This window comes from Rhamphochromis sp. 'chilingali' (assembly GCF_963969265.1).
Source record: "Rhamphochromis sp. 'chilingali' genome assembly, chromosome: 6".
Taxonomy (NCBI): Eukaryota; Metazoa; Chordata; class Actinopteri; order Cichliformes; family Cichlidae; genus Rhamphochromis; species Rhamphochromis sp. 'chilingali'.
This window is the reverse complement of record NC_137933.1, coordinates 23,997,318-24,012,792: the sequence shown is the minus strand read 5'-3', so window position 1 is coordinate 24,012,792 and position 15,475 is coordinate 23,997,318. Positions and strand designations below refer to the sequence as shown.

At 39.2% G+C, this 15,475-nt stretch overlaps 1 protein-coding gene across 5 annotated transcripts in view; it reads left to right on the top strand.

The window, feature by feature from the left end:
- Positions 1 to 4,822: 4,822 nt before the first annotated feature.
- Positions 4,823 to 15,475, top strand: part of rnf111 (ring finger protein 111) — a 33,215-nt gene continuing 22,562 nt past the window's right edge. For 3 of the 5 annotated variants that reach the window (XM_080884664.1, XM_080884663.1, XM_080884660.1), the window contains exons 1-3: positions 4,823 to 4,921; positions 5,258 to 5,320; positions 9,074 to 10,033. In XM_080884664.1, the coding sequence (XP_080740790.1) occupies positions 9,157 to 10,033 (877 nt within the window). In that variant the 5' untranslated portion in view covers positions 4,823 to 4,921; positions 5,258 to 5,320; positions 9,074 to 9,156. The remainder of the gene's footprint in view (positions 4,922 to 5,257; positions 5,321 to 9,073; positions 10,034 to 15,475) is intronic. The other 2 variants (XM_080884662.1, XM_080884661.1) reach the window with 2 other exon arrangements.

Here is a 15,475-nt window from a genome sequence, read left to right as displayed (position 1 = left end):
AATAAAGGCGCACTATTTGTACTCGAAGATTTCATAGTACTTTACCAAATTGCACCGATCCTTGTCCAGAGCACTCATCTTTTTTTTTTTTTTTTTTACAACCGCGGCCTCTTTCCAAGCCATCCTTTTGCATTCCCTTTTAGCAACCTTGACTGCAGGGGCGATTTTAGCCCATTTTTGGGGGTGCTTCAGCAAAATGAATCAAAGCACCCCCAAAGATTTCTTGCTGTTTTTGACAATATTTGCTGTTTGTGTGACACACTACTAAAATATAAAAAGCATACAGTACATAGGTTGAGACGTAACATTTTAACAATAACAGTATAGATACCCCCCCCCCCTCTCTCAAAATGGTTTGTTCCAGCTCTCCCCTGCTCTGGCTCTAGCGCCGTTGCTGCCAGAGCGATGGTGGCTGAGACGCAGCGGAGCGGAGGTGTAAGTGCCTGGCTTAAAACAGGACATGTTAGCTGCATTTAACCCTAAGTTACTCTTTATATAGTTAGGTAGGAGTCACACCATGTTTCTTTTTGGCTGAAAAACATTACACCCAGGTAACCTGCAGTGTTGAAAACGTGTTTTCCAATGATGTTTGCTACCCTACAATCCCTACTCTGTAGTAAATTCAGCGACATTTGACCGTCCTGTTGCTCCCATTGAAATGTATACAGCCTATTTAAAATCTAAAACTTAAAATTGTCGTAGCCTACTGTTGTTACCACTGTCCTGTTTGAAATGGAATGAGAGAATCTGGTTATTTTGTCATTTGTGCCGATATTAAACCCAGGAGCCACATTCAGGTAAAAGTGTAATAACAAATGATCCGTCAATAAAGGATAATGTTGGATCAGTGTTTCAATATTTATATCTTTTATTAGATTTACATGTGGTTTGGTTATTTACCTTGTGGTGAAAACACACTGAGAGAGGACTTTTTTATTAGTGATCTTAATAATATTTTTTTTTCATATTAATGTAATTTTTCATCTAATTGAATACAATCTATTTGTGTATGATTGTCAGTCCAAAGAGGGAGAGAGGAAAGAGGGGAACGTGAAGAGAAAGTACAAGTTCAGGAAGAACCAGGTAAGGAAACAGACAGGGAATAGTGACAGGCAAAACAGAAACTGTTTAACCGCTTGAGAGAGTTGACCAGCAAAAGTGATTTGCCAACTTCAAGGTGAGGCGACATAGGTTAAAATAAAAGAAAAAAATCTGCAGAGCCATAGTAGTATTGTCAATAAAGATCTTTTCATACATTGTACCATAGGCAAAGTTGCCTCAATTTTTATAATTTTTTAATCAATATTTTGTACATTTGTGCATTCAAGGACTCTATTTTTGGAGTGTATTTTCATATATCTGTATTGTATTATAATACACATTAAAAGTTAATCTCTGTCCAAAAAATGCACTTAGTTTACTTTTTACTCACTATGAGCATCATTCATTATTCTTTATTCTTCTTCTTTCTTGATGAATTTAAGAATCTTATGAATTATTATGGAAAGTTTGCAGACTTGCACAGAGATGGTAAAATTATGATGACTGATAACGGAGATGAAGACAACAGATGATGAGGACAGGGAGGAACAGGGGTTTAAATACACCAAGGAGACAGTCAGAGGGAACTTGGAACAACTGGAGACATTTAGGGATGCAGGGACTGACAGAGACAGGGAAGAAGACTCATCATGATGAGTAAAGTTTATCTTGCCTGGCTGGGCAGCTCTCTGAGTGCTCAGCACCCCCAAAGCTCTGATCCTAGAATCGCCCCTGCTTGACTGCTACCGTTTCAAATGTGTCCAATTTTACGCATTGCACCACTCGCCCAAAACTTCCTCCTCCTCCGAGCCTTTTTACTATGTATTTACATGTTTTACTAATGCTAAACGTTTTAGCAATAAACGTGGTAAAAAAATAAACAAACAAAGAACAAACAAACAAACATTAAAATCCCGATACAACAGCGACATGTCCTCAGCTGCCTGTGATCTTTTTTCTTTTTAAAGTTTTACATCTGCAGGACTTGAAGTTATCTGTCACGGCTACACTGGCAGACCGTGGGAATGTGGGGAAAATAGAACCCAAAACGCAGGACTCTGTGCGATCAGTGCAGTGCATTTATTTACAGTGATGTAAATATTACACAATGAATCCCCGTGTGCGCCCGGTGTTCCCACCGTGCCGTGTCCGTGCTCTGTTTGTCCGTGCCTGCTGCCTTCTCATTTCCGTACTCCTACCGGGAAATAACAGAGGCAGCCGTTAGTACAAATAACTTCACTGTGGCAAGCTCCCACTCACAAACCGACTAGCTAGAGAACTGCAGGAAGTCTCACGCAACAATCCAGCGTCGAGGAGCTCTCAGCCACACTGCTATGTCCTTTGATGTTAAAGAGTGTCTATAAGTTCATGTTAAGCCAAAGGGTAAAACATGTTTGAAACGCTACGAGTTGTAAGATGGAACAGATTTCACAGTCGTCTGTGGCAACTAACAGTAATGTGGAGATTGGTGAGAATGCTGTCGTCCAAAGTAATACGTGTAAATACTCCCACCGCTGCTTCCTGGAGGGGTTTTGAGATTAAGGAATTGTACCACACTTGGTGTTTTCTGTAATTTAATTTGATTACTCTTAAATCTTTGTTTTACATTTGATTTGCTGATATCTAGTGTGGATGCGATTAAGCATTGTTCTTCTACTTTTAATCTTCCGTAAGTTCAATACTGTTCATGTTCAACTTAGAAAAACCATTCAACCACCATTAGATTCCTCTTCTTTTGGACACGCGTGCTTGTATTTTTTTCCCTCATTTTTAACTTTTAGGGCAGCGCGATGGTTAGCACTGTTGCTGCACAGCAAGAAGGTCCTGAGTTCAATTCCACCATCAGGCCTGTATGGAGTTCGCATGATGTTCTCCCTGTTTGCGTGGGTTCCTTCCGGGTACTCCAGCTTCCTCCCATGACTGTCTATTTGTAAAAATAGACAGCCAATGGTGAAAAGAAAGCACACTAATCAAAATATATGACATGTTAAACCAAGTACACCCCTCAATGATTTGATAACTGGTAGAAACACAATCAGCAATTTTCTTTTTGACTTCATCAGTCTCTTATATCATTGTGGAGGGATTGGGGCCCACTCTTCTTTTTGACATTTCTTCACTTTTCTGAGGTTTGCTGACACTTGTTCTTAAGGTCAGCTGTCTTAAATTTGCAGCACAGCATATCAGTCAGGTTCAGGTCTGGACTTTGATTGGTCATTGCGGCACATTGATTTTCTTTTTCTCCCATGCTGCTGTATATTTTCTGCTGTGCTTGGGATCACTGACATGTTGCATGACCTGATTTAGGCCAAGTTTTAGCTGCTGGACAGATGGCCTCACATTTGATTCTAGAAAACTCCGAAATGCAGAGCAGTTCATGTTTGAATTGAAGGCTGCAGGTTGTCCAGGTCCTGTGGCTGCAAAACAAAACAAACCTTCACCCTACTGTGCTTGACAGCTGATATGAGGTGTTTCTGCTTATATGAGGTGTGTGACTTTCTCCAAATGTGGTGCCCTGTATTATGGCCATACAGCTCCACTTTGATCTCATTTGTCCAAAGGACATTGTTTCAGACGTCTCAAGGTTTGTCCAAATGCAACTTTTCAAACCTAACCCTTGCTGTCATGTCTTTTTAGAGAGAAGAAGCTTTCTCCTGGCAACACTTCCAAGCAAGCAGTCTTTTAAAAAAAAAAAAATTGTTCTGTTATGAACTTTAATCATAACATCCTAAAAGAGTCTGACATGTAACACTTGTTTATTTTAGCAGTTTTTCTGAGCATTGCATGGTCTGATCTTGGGGTGAGTTTACTCACAGGTCCTCTCCTGGGAAACCTCAGAGCTGTCTTTAATGTTATCCACCTGTGCATAATCGTTCTAACTGTAGAATGATGAATTTCAAATTGTTTTGAAATAGTCCTTTAACAACTGCTTCTCTACGATCTGATGAATTTTACTCCCAAGCATTGTGTTAACATAAGACACAGATCAGCAAAATGCCAAAATTTCTACTTTTATTGAGGCGCTCACACTTGCTGATGATCAGTTACACGAGTGCATTTGATTAGCAGAAACTGGCTGCTTTGTACTGTCTTAATTCCTATGAAAGCAGTGAGTATGGACTTAGTATTTTTCACACACACTGCTTCTACATGTTGGCTGAATTTTTCTTATATAAATAAAGGCACAATGTAATACGTCGTGTTTTTAAGGGAACTGAGGTTGTATTTGTCTATTTTTAGACTTGCAAAGCGGCAGATTAATTTTATTAAGTCCTGATAAAAAAAAAATACCGTAGAATCAAAGTGACTTCATTTTCATATTACTATGTCAGGATCTAGCTTGTTCCTGTTTTTCTTTTTATTTTACATCATTGGATGCATGTGGCGATATTAGTTTAGTTTAGTTTTTGTTTTTTGTAAAAGAATAGTACTTAATATTTAAAAAAAATCTCGCATCTATGCTCATAAAAAATGTATGTCTACTAGTAGACACTAGTGGGCGTGCTAGTACTTGAAATAGAGGCTCGAATAACGCTACATAATCTTAAATTAACTCCGGCAATAGGATTAAACACCTATAACTACACCGGTGTTCTACTCTTTTCTTGTTGGCAGAAAAAAACAGAAAGAGAGACTCTCCCGTCTGGGTTGTAACGACCATTTTATATTGTTGTTATTATTATTTTTTAAGGCACACTTTTCAAGAGTAAAGAACCTGTCGTAAAGTGTCGTAAAAGTAGATGGCGGGGGTTCAGCGCCCCCATGCGGCATTACGGGCAATGACTGCATTGTAGAAGCGGCCAGCCAAGAGACGACCTGCTGGGTAAACAACAGTGGATGCCTCGGAAGGCAGGAATGGGAACTTCGTCGAGGGCAAACAGTGAGATTTTTTTATCTTGTCACATAGAGAAATAACACGGAGGTCGTATTGTCTCGTCCGAGTCGTCTGGGTTTCCATTTCGAGCCAAAATGGCTGATAATAATCGAGTATTTACTGAGTGAAGTGGAGCTAGCATTAGCTTAGCTCGTAGCCATCCGGGGCCCACTGCCTTCGATTTTGCTTCTCGGCACGGCTCGGGACTGTGTTGCCAGTTTCACAATCCCGGCCGCTACAGTCCTCCGGGTCGCGATTTCTGCGTGCTAGGCCTGCCTAGTTGCAGTTCGGGTAACACGTAGAAAACTACCTGTTTTCACTACTTGTCACTATTTCCTGCAGGATTCAACCCCGCATGTTGCAAAAAGGACTGTGACACATTTTGAAAAAAGGATTTGGACACAGGTACGTGTTGTCTTTGTTGTCTTCTGTCTGGGATATTTATCAGGCAACGGCTTGCTGTCCACTCTGGTTTCTCTCGATTCGTTATCGTAATATTGGTAGCTGATATTGTGGTGCGAGTGCTTTCCTAATAAAGCGACATTATCCAGCCTCAGTCACTTCGGCACCGTTTATGGGACATACAGAGAGAGAGAGACAGACAGACAGGCAAGCAGGCAGGCAGACAGCAGCTGGGCTTATTGTAATTGTTAAGCGTTGTAGAAAGTATGCTTAGCCCCCAGCTTCAGGCTCGATACTGCCAGCCTAAATAAATCTATGTATCTGTGTTTTTGCTTGCCTAATCAGTTGTTAGTGGTCAGAAAGCACTGTGGGTATCGTTAGAGCTCAGCAGTACTGAATCAGTCGTACATCTTGAATTGGTTTGCTGTTGCCATTTCTGATTGCACCCACCCCCATGTATTTTCTAGTATAGATAGGCACCAGTTAACGTGGTAGAACTACCCCTTTTCTTCGTGATCTTATCGCCTGCATTAGAAATCAGCAGTATTATGGTGCAGCTTTGAGCCTTTGGGATTTTTTTCCCCTTCAGGGCTGTCCTCTGAGGCCCCTGAATTCATGCTTGTCATTGCGCAGCTTTTACAGTGAGATCTGAAGCACTCTCACTTATGTGTTATACATATATATATATATATATATATATATATATATATATATATATATATATATATAAGCATATAAGACCATTGTTGCATGTGCTTTTCACAGTTATGCTAAATACTTAAGCAAATCACTCTCTGCTCGCATAAAACCCAGCATCCCCTTTGACAGAAGTTGCATCTTCAGGTCAAGTGACAGCCAGGGTGCTGTTGTGCAATATGCTGCTAATGGACGTCACTTGTGCATTTGGCTTTTCTCTGTCTCAGGAAATGCTCTATAACCTACAGGAGTTGCACAAATGTACATACCAAAGCAGTGCAGTGCATTTTACTCAGACAGTTCCAGGAGCATGTTGAACTGTGTAGTGTTTTTTTTTTTTTTTTTTTTAAATCCCTATTTTGTATCTTAAAAAGAAATGCTTATTTTTGCTATCAACTGACTTTGTGTCTGTCCTAAATGCATGCAGTGTTCTTCATGTTTGGTATTTTAGCTTTTAGCTCCATTTTTTCTAAAAGCAGATTGAAGCAGGAAATTGAAATCCAATTCATATTGTTGTGAATTGTGTGTTCCCAGCACACAATGTGGACAGGGACTAGCAAAGCACTGATTTCATATTTTTGTGTTGTGTTACATCACTTGTACTTCCAGATGGCTGCATTGACAGAGTTGGTACAATATGTTCCCAAATTATATTCTGAAATAGTAGCATCATGAATTTGTTTTCTGATTGCATCGGGTCAACAAGTACGACCAGCTTGTTGCTACATGCATACAGTGCAGACTATTTGACTTTGGGTTTACTGATGGTACAAAGCGCCCTAAATCAGAAAAAAGTTAGCCAGAAAAATACTGATCTGCTTTTTAAGAGATGATCAAATAGTTTGTTCGTGCTTGAAAATACCTTATACAGAACTAGACTGATTGTGTTAATGCCAATATTTGGGAAGTTTAAATTTCTCTATCAATATATTTGCAACTGTTGAGGTACATATAGTGTATTATAGCTTTACTGAAAAATGAACATGATAGGATTGCCGATTAATAACCCTTCAGTACCTAACCTATTGCAAAGTCACTGCTTGGCTCCATTCTGGTGCTACTCTACTGCATTTGCTGCAGTAATCTTTGAGCCTTAGCTGTTCTGATGGAACAACTATGTGATGTTGCTATTACCCCCAAACATATTTCTCTGCATTATAATCAGTAAAACGAAAGATTCTGATGCCAAAACATGAATGCTCATAAGGTATATTAAATAAGCCAGTATCCACTTATACATGGATATATAGGTCAGGCTAGGATCCCATGTTCTACAGTATGTAAACAGAATGTTTTCTGCCCTTTTTAATAGCAATTTTAAAGCCTTTTCTATTACAGATTTCTAATGTGTACCTTTGCAGTCCATATGTTTCCAAACACAAATCCAGGATTGCCAATAATGCCAAGCTATGCAATATATTTATTATGTAATATATTGCAAGAAAGTATTCTGCTTTACATCTACTGAATTCTGGATTTGATTTGATATTTATGATTGAATTAAAAGCAGTTTCCAGTTTCACTGATCACTAAATGGCATCGTGATTTTCTTGACAGTTTGGAAACAGAGCCCTATCGGTTTTTATACTCCATGTTGGTGCAAAGAGCACTGTTGACTGCTGTGTGCTTTTAGAATGTACACGTGGAGTCACGGAAATTGCTTTTTTTTGTTGTATGTGCAAAAATGGTTTAAATTTCACAAATGACTGGGTTTGTCGTTGTTCTGGGAGACTTCAAAACCACTGTGAAAAAATTTCCCGCGGCACCAGAGTGAAAAAGGCTCCTTCTCTTCACAGATACACGTTGGTGCACCCAAATATAACTCATATAGTCTCAGAGTCATGAAATAAACGCGAGAATTTGTCTCCCTTTCAGATTTTTTTTTTTTTTTTTGTCATGCTTTTCTTGGTATCCACAACAATGCAAACATATCAGGGCTGTTGACTCATCATTACTTTGAGTCAGCCTATGGGTATTTATTTACTGTCTTTAATCAGCAGCTTGGGGTCATTCTGTGTTAATTTGTATGAGAAAACAAAATGACCTGTTCAGTGAATAGATTGTCTTGTATTTAGACGGTGAGGTATTGTTTTAGATGAATTACTGTTTCTTCATGTTGTTGATTGGCCAGTGAAATGTCAAAAATGTTTACCTTGAACAATTCAGTGCAGAATGAAAATAGAAGTATAATTGTCTTACAGTCTATTTAAAAAATGCTGCATTTGGTTAAGGATATTAAGAATGAAGACTTGTTCGTGCATTCATGCACTTCTCGGAGTCAGGAAGTCTAGCTCCGGCCTAGCTGTGTTCACCTGCTCTTGAGTTGGAATAAGGAAACACAGTTTAGTCCTGAAAGACGACATGATAAATCATTGCTAGGAGTGATTAAATAACTTGTTGACAGCTGTCTGCAGGTTTTATCCAGCTTATTATTAAAGTATTCAAATAAAAATATTCTCAGACTTTGTTTAGTTTTGTTTTTTAGTTTCAACATGAATGAGTGTTTACTTGAATTAAGAAATGATTATTTTTCTCCTTTTAAACACCATCAGTACAGAACAATCATCTACTATTTCTCTTTTATGCATCTTAGATTAAATGTATGTTTCTTACCTGTTTTTGCATCTAGTGTTTTTTGTTTGTCTGTTTGTTTGTTGTCGTTTTGTTTTTGTTGTAGGATAGGCTGCAGAGGCCATAACAGAGTCCATCAGTAGTTGATGCTTTTGGTTTTCCCTCTCCGTGTATTTTCTTCTGGATGTGTAAACAAACATTTACATTTACTTCAGTTTAAATGATGTCTGTAAGGCAGATTGTAGTCATGTTTGAAGAACACTGAAAAGCACATGATTGAATTGTCTTATTTAGTTAAGTTGGTCAATTGAAGCTGCCTGACTACTGAGGACTTTAAGTGTGTTTACTGTGTAACATAGACTATTAATACCTCATCCATCAGACCTACATTGAGCTGACAGTACTCATTCACATTTTGCTTATTTTATTTTCTGTTTCTTTGTTGACTGACCTGTGTTATTTAACTCTTACATTTTCCCCCTTTTCTAGGTTTGGTGACATGCAGTGGTGAGAAGCTTTGGAATTAATGCAAGTTCACTTGGTTTTTGCTCCTTGAGGTCAGACCTGCCACCATGAAGAGTGAGGTGCCGTCTGAGGCCGCCAACAGACAGGAGCATATGAAGGAGCAACTGGTGAATCCCGAACCCATGGAGGCATCCAAGAGCTTCCCTAACAACATGGAGGTGATTGGAAAAGCTGGCAGCGATTTTGAAACTCTTTGTGAGTCGAGGCATCGGCCCCTGAGAGACACAGGGACACATAGAGACTCAGAACGGAGCTTTCCCGGACGTAGAAAACGAAAAGGCCAACAGGCAGGCCCATCAGACTGCTCGCTCAAGGATGGCCACATCAGTGAGAGTTCACTGGCACCTCAGCGTCCCAGAGTAGAACTTTTACAGCAACCCAGCGAGGATGAGCATAATCACGAGTCCTCTTTTAGTGACTGTGCTTCGTCCCCTTCATCCAGCCTGCGATTCGGGGACTCAGACACTCTTAGCTCGGAGGACGAGGGGGAAGCAGGAGCAACAGGAGGCCAACATAAGGCCCCTGCCCTGACAGGAGGCGGAGCCACTGGAGTCGGCTTGCGCCCTGCTATGGGCCGAACTCGGGGCAGCCGCACTCATAACTGGGTGCGGTCTGATGCTGAGCCCGTGCTGCTGAAGCGGGCGTGCCTGAGCAGCCGGCGGCCTCTACATAGGAAACGCTTTGTGAAAACGGCTCCTGGAGGAGGTCAGCGGACTCAGAAGCAAAAGGAGAGACTACTACAACAGAGAAAGAATCGTGAAATGTTTGCACGCAAGAAGTATGCTCTACACCACAGCACCAGTAGTTCCAGTGAGGAGCTCAGCGGCGACTTGTCCTCTGAATCTTCTACTGAAGCAGAGGATGAGATGTATGTAGATGTCAGCAGCACTAGCAGCCAGACCAACAGTGCTGCTGTGGCCTCAGGTAATCACTAACCCTTACTTTGTTATACATTTATCTCTGTGTTACATTACTTTGTAGGATTAGTTTTTAGTGCTTAATGAATTGACAAGTAAGGGAATAATTTATTTTCTCAGTAACCAGTCTGTAAAAGAAAGATTAGATTGTTTGGACATGACATGGGGTAAGATGGGTTTTATATGTACCAGCAGGCAAAATTATACACCACAGCCTGGGCATTTATTTTTCCATTATGTAATGGGTTGTTTTCAGCTCTTTGAAGAAAAAATCACCACACTTGTAACATTATGATGGAAATTATTTCTCCTAAACATCACGGTCACCATGATCTCTAATGCTGCACAACCATCCAGCATGAATTAACATATTTTAATTGAAGTACGTTGATGCAATGTTAAATTAACATGCACTGAAAAGCGGAACAGAAAAAACAGAAATGGCTCGTGAGGTCAACATGTGTCGTACAGCTTTCACTGACTGCTTTTATTCACAATAAAGGTTGTTAGTGTGGTAGATTAAAAACAAAAAAATATATATATATCCAAATTACTGTAATATTCATACAGTAATGTGCAAAAGTATTGAGTCACTCCTTATTTGTTTATATTTTTCTTCCAAAGAGCCAGGATTCAATCAGTAATTATCCAGACTTTTAAACGGTCTCTTTGGACATTAACTGCTATTTTTTTAAATTCCCTTTCAATCAGGTCCTTGTACTTGATCATTTTCAGAGGAATACTTTCTTTTTTAGTCAAGAGATGGACGAGCACTGTCCACAAATAACAGACATCTTAGCAAAGGACCAATTTAAAATTGCATTTTTAGCAGCAGCCGGTCACAAAAGCAGATGATTTAGTTCCATTTGTTTAATCGAATCTATGACAAAAACCTAAAAATAACAGTCTGGTAGGCATAAACATAAGTTTTTTGGCCAACAAGGTGATTGACAGAGAGTTATTAGCCAAAAACGTAGCTACAATGGTGTGCAGAGTGTCGTTAAAAATTGGAGGAAACTAGGCAAAAGAAGAACTGACAGGCTTAAAATACTATCAAAGGAAGACGGAGAGTATCTGAAAGTCATGTCTCTAATAGGAAAGCATCTGATTGACAACAATTTAAATTTTCACCATGACAACGATCCTAAACACACTGCCAATTCAATAAAAGCATATTACATATAGTGGAGCAATATGAGTCATTATCAAAGCACTGTGGGATCATCTTGATAGAGAACAGAACAAAAAATTTGAATGTCTTTCGAGAAGCCTAGAGAACTATTCCTTAATACTACTTAACAAAATTACAAGAAAACCTGGCTAACACAGTTCAGACTGTGTTTAAAAATGAAGGAGGTTGTACCAAACATTGACTTTCAAGATGTTAGAACTGTATAGTTCACCTATTACACCAATTGCACCAATTTCCCTTTTCCTGAGAAGACTGACTCAAGAGTAGCAGAGTACGGAATTTTTATAGACTTCCTGTTCCCTCACAGCACAATCAGGATCTAATTCTCTGGTGTAGAAGTTTAATGATGAAAAGTATCTCATTTGTTTCTGTAGTTGGAGCCGCTAGCTCTTTAGGTGTGCTGTTACAATTTTGGACTCCAGGTTTGGTTGGGTAGGGTCTCCTACTCCATAATTACTGCGGAATCACAGATGAACAATAGCATCGCTATTAGGGCGGGGTGACGTAGAAGTTTTAAGGTGCAACCATTAGAGCAGTCCTACCCATATATCGCACAGTGTGAAAAGAATCTCAGTAGTGCACAGGTGAGAGAAACACACATTTCCAGGATGAAGAGATTTTTGTATGTTTAATACAATTAATTAATCATAACTAACATAAATGGACAGATATCAGCTGAACAGCTAAAATGCTTTTGTGATGTTTTGGCTTTTTTTCCCTAACAGTTTAACCTTCGACCTATAGACCTGTGTCTGCTCTTTAATGTAACATTTGCACACTGTGTTTTTCACCAATTTAAACACTCGGGGTGAGAAAAAAAAAGGTTATGGCGACAAGACAGATGACTGTCTATCAAAATGCAGTCAGATTAGATCAGATTACGGTGTAATTTAAACATTAAATCATAAGTCATAAAGATCCTCTTTACTTTCATTTAATAATAATGATGGGTCAGTGTAGCTGTTATACACACACATTTACATGTTCAGAAGCATGCATGTGTCCGAACACATCTATCTTGCAAGGTTACATGCAGTGATTGACATGAAGCCATAGCGAGGTAGATTCAGTTGTGAATATTATAATAATTATACCACTGAAATAATACAACAGTGTGTACTGCAATCTGAAAGCACAAATGGGAAAACCAGAGTGAAACTAACCACAGAGGTTCAAGTAGAAGCTACTGAAGTGCTGAGCTCCAAACACAGAACTACTTTACCGAGACCTTGCAGTAACGTCCAGCACAGTGTCAGGACACAGCCAAAGCCAGATTTATGGTCCCATATTTTCGTCCATTTTTGTAGCCTAGGTTTGGTGACATGCAGTGGTGAGCCAAAGTTGAGAAAGTCCTTAGTTGTTTTTAACACTATGTTTCACTGTATTACAAAGAACTTCTTTAAATAGTTTGACTTCTTTCAGGCTAAGCTGAAAACTAAACAAGAGTAGTCAGCATTCCAGATAATTTTTAAACTGCCCCCAGCGGGCAGTAGACCACCATAACGTATAGATGTGGGTCTGAAAAGCTCTGTGTACACCTATACATGACCCGCACTGTACCATGAGGGTCCTTAAGAGAAAGAGGCCTTCATCTGGCCTCCTATAAAGACGGACCACAGCTGCTTGGCTAGCCCCTGCTGTGAGCCTGTTGGAAAATCATGGCTTGGCACAGCATGGCTAAATGAGACTAACATGAGCAAAATGAAAACCCTATTAATTTCTGTTTTCTGAAGCTGGATCAGAGTCTACAGGTTTTCCTTTTACAGAAGGAGATTTTATTCTGGCTTACTAGCATGTCCCGTTAATATGAAAGGAAACTAAAAAAATTAAATGAACTTTATTATAGTTTTTGACTTGCATTACAGCATTTCATAAATGTGATGAATGTTGAAACATACATTAGAATTTGATGGCTGAATAATCAGAGCCCTACCTCAGAGAAATGCCAACTGCTGCCCTCTGTACCTGTTCAGGTTTATGAAGCCACTAAATTCAAGCTATAACTTTGTGATTTGTTTCTCAGTGACTGTAAGAATGAAATCCTTTGAAAAGCTCCACCTCCGCCTTCGTTCATTGTTTCTTTCATGTAGCTGTTTAGCCCGAGCGATATTTCTGCTGCTGTGGCCCTAAGGGAGAATGGAAAGTTAGTTGTTGTGCCTTTGTGGTGGGAGACAGGTGGGAGAAAACTCAAACACTGTAGAGCAGCAGCCTTTGCATAGAAACAGTGAGTCTCTGAGGAAAAACAAGGCATTTGTTTACAGCAGGGAAAAGCAAGGAGGCAAGTGATGAAACCTTTCTTGTCCAGGGTTTGATGTAGGTGTGTGATGTAGAGAGGAAAGAGTTAAATCATACACGATGTATTAAAATGGGAAAACAATATCACAGCCAAATTTAACTTCAATTCAGTTTCAATGCAGTTTACACCTTAATTGAATTTCTTTAACAAAATCAAATAAAAATTCTGGTAAATTACTGGTTTAAACACAGATCAGACTCTTGGCCAAACTAAATTGCCTCAAGCATATTATGTGTCCTTACAGTGTTGTGTTTTTTTTTTAAAAGGTATAGTAATACGAGGTGTTGTTTATCTTATTAAACATTGCACATATTGGCTACAGTTCCCAACCAACTTGTTGTTTTTGTGACTACATAAAGGCTTCACCTGAGTGCCAGGCAGCTAGACTTGCAGAAGGTGCTAAGCAGCAGTTCTCATGAGAGAGTAGGAATAGAAATCACACTGGGGAATTAGACTTCAGTAACATGGCAAGTCACTTGGTGATATGCACAAAGACACGGTTTAACTAAGCAAACAAAGTGCACAAATATACTCTAGCACTAAGTAAATTAAGCAAGCATTAATTTAAGTTATTTTAAAATCTCTTAACCAGCTTCCACAAGCTCTGTTCTACAAATCTTTCTGAATTTCATTCCTTAGAGATCATAAGGTGTTACAGTTTAAATGTGCTATACGCTGTAAGCCTGCCTTGGTATTTATGTGGAAGGCCAACCATGTCGGAGAGAACTTGTAAGTTTGACTGAAACACCCAATGCATGAGTCAGCAACTCTGACTTGCACTGAGATATTGTGATAATAATTAGAAACAGGCATGGGACTGTAAGCAGAAATAATCATGTCTCTGACTTATACTGTGTATTGTCGTCATCATTAGTGGAGACAAATTTATAGTTTCAAGTCTGGAGCTAACCCTAAAATAAATTCATGTTTGGGGACACTGCTGTCATTACCCTACCATGGCACCGGCACTGCCTCCATTTGCAGTGCTGAGAGGAATGATGCAGTTCTCTCCAATTAGTTTGCCATGACTAACCTGTTTGAGCAGTGCCTATGATGCACTGGGCTCCTTGAGTATAATGTGGGTGGCATTAATACATGCACCCACACAGGACCCCTTGAGTGTTATTAATTGACCACATACATTAGATATAAATCGTAAAATTAAATAAATACACATTTGTGGGTTTGCATAATGCTTATTGTATTTTTTAAAATGGATTACTTTACAAATAATGTAATAATATCTTCTGGTTTCCTTCTTTTGATGTGTCAGTGCAACCATTAACGCTTTGCAGACGCACCTTAGTGTTAAGGTCCCATGGTGTTAAGTGCAAGTAGAGATAGAGTGGGATCTGTTGCATTGATTACATTTCTCTTGTGCCCAGAGCTGCCCAGAGCTGCTGAACTGAGCAATTTCAGCACAAAGGTTTATTGGTTGGGTTATTTGTATGCTTTAAGCTAGTTATTTATATTTAACTTGATTCTGGTAAGCAGAAAACTGAGATTAATAAAAATTCGGACTATGACATGTTTATGCTGTTTGTTTTATTGTAGTTAGATGATATTTGCATTTATCAGATAGTATCTGGTCAGTTTATTAGAACTGGGGGGGAAATTGATACAATGGTATTGTCATATGGTGGTATTGTATCAATGCAGGGACACATGATATCTATATTTTCTTAAATACATTAAATTACTCTGGGGATACTATGAAAAAGAGGGCTCATCTCGTACATCCTGGGATAACATTAGGTGAGCAAACATACATTTTATTGACTCAACTGAAAAAACATCCAACATTGGACACACTTTGCTGTGAACTAGGAGTCAGCTTCATCAAGCTAGCTAAGGGCTCAGTCACATGAGTAAAAGTAGGACAGCAACATCCTTGCATCTACAAGAAAATCTGCCTGGTGATTGCATTGAATCTTTTAACGTTCTGTGACCGATTGCAGCTT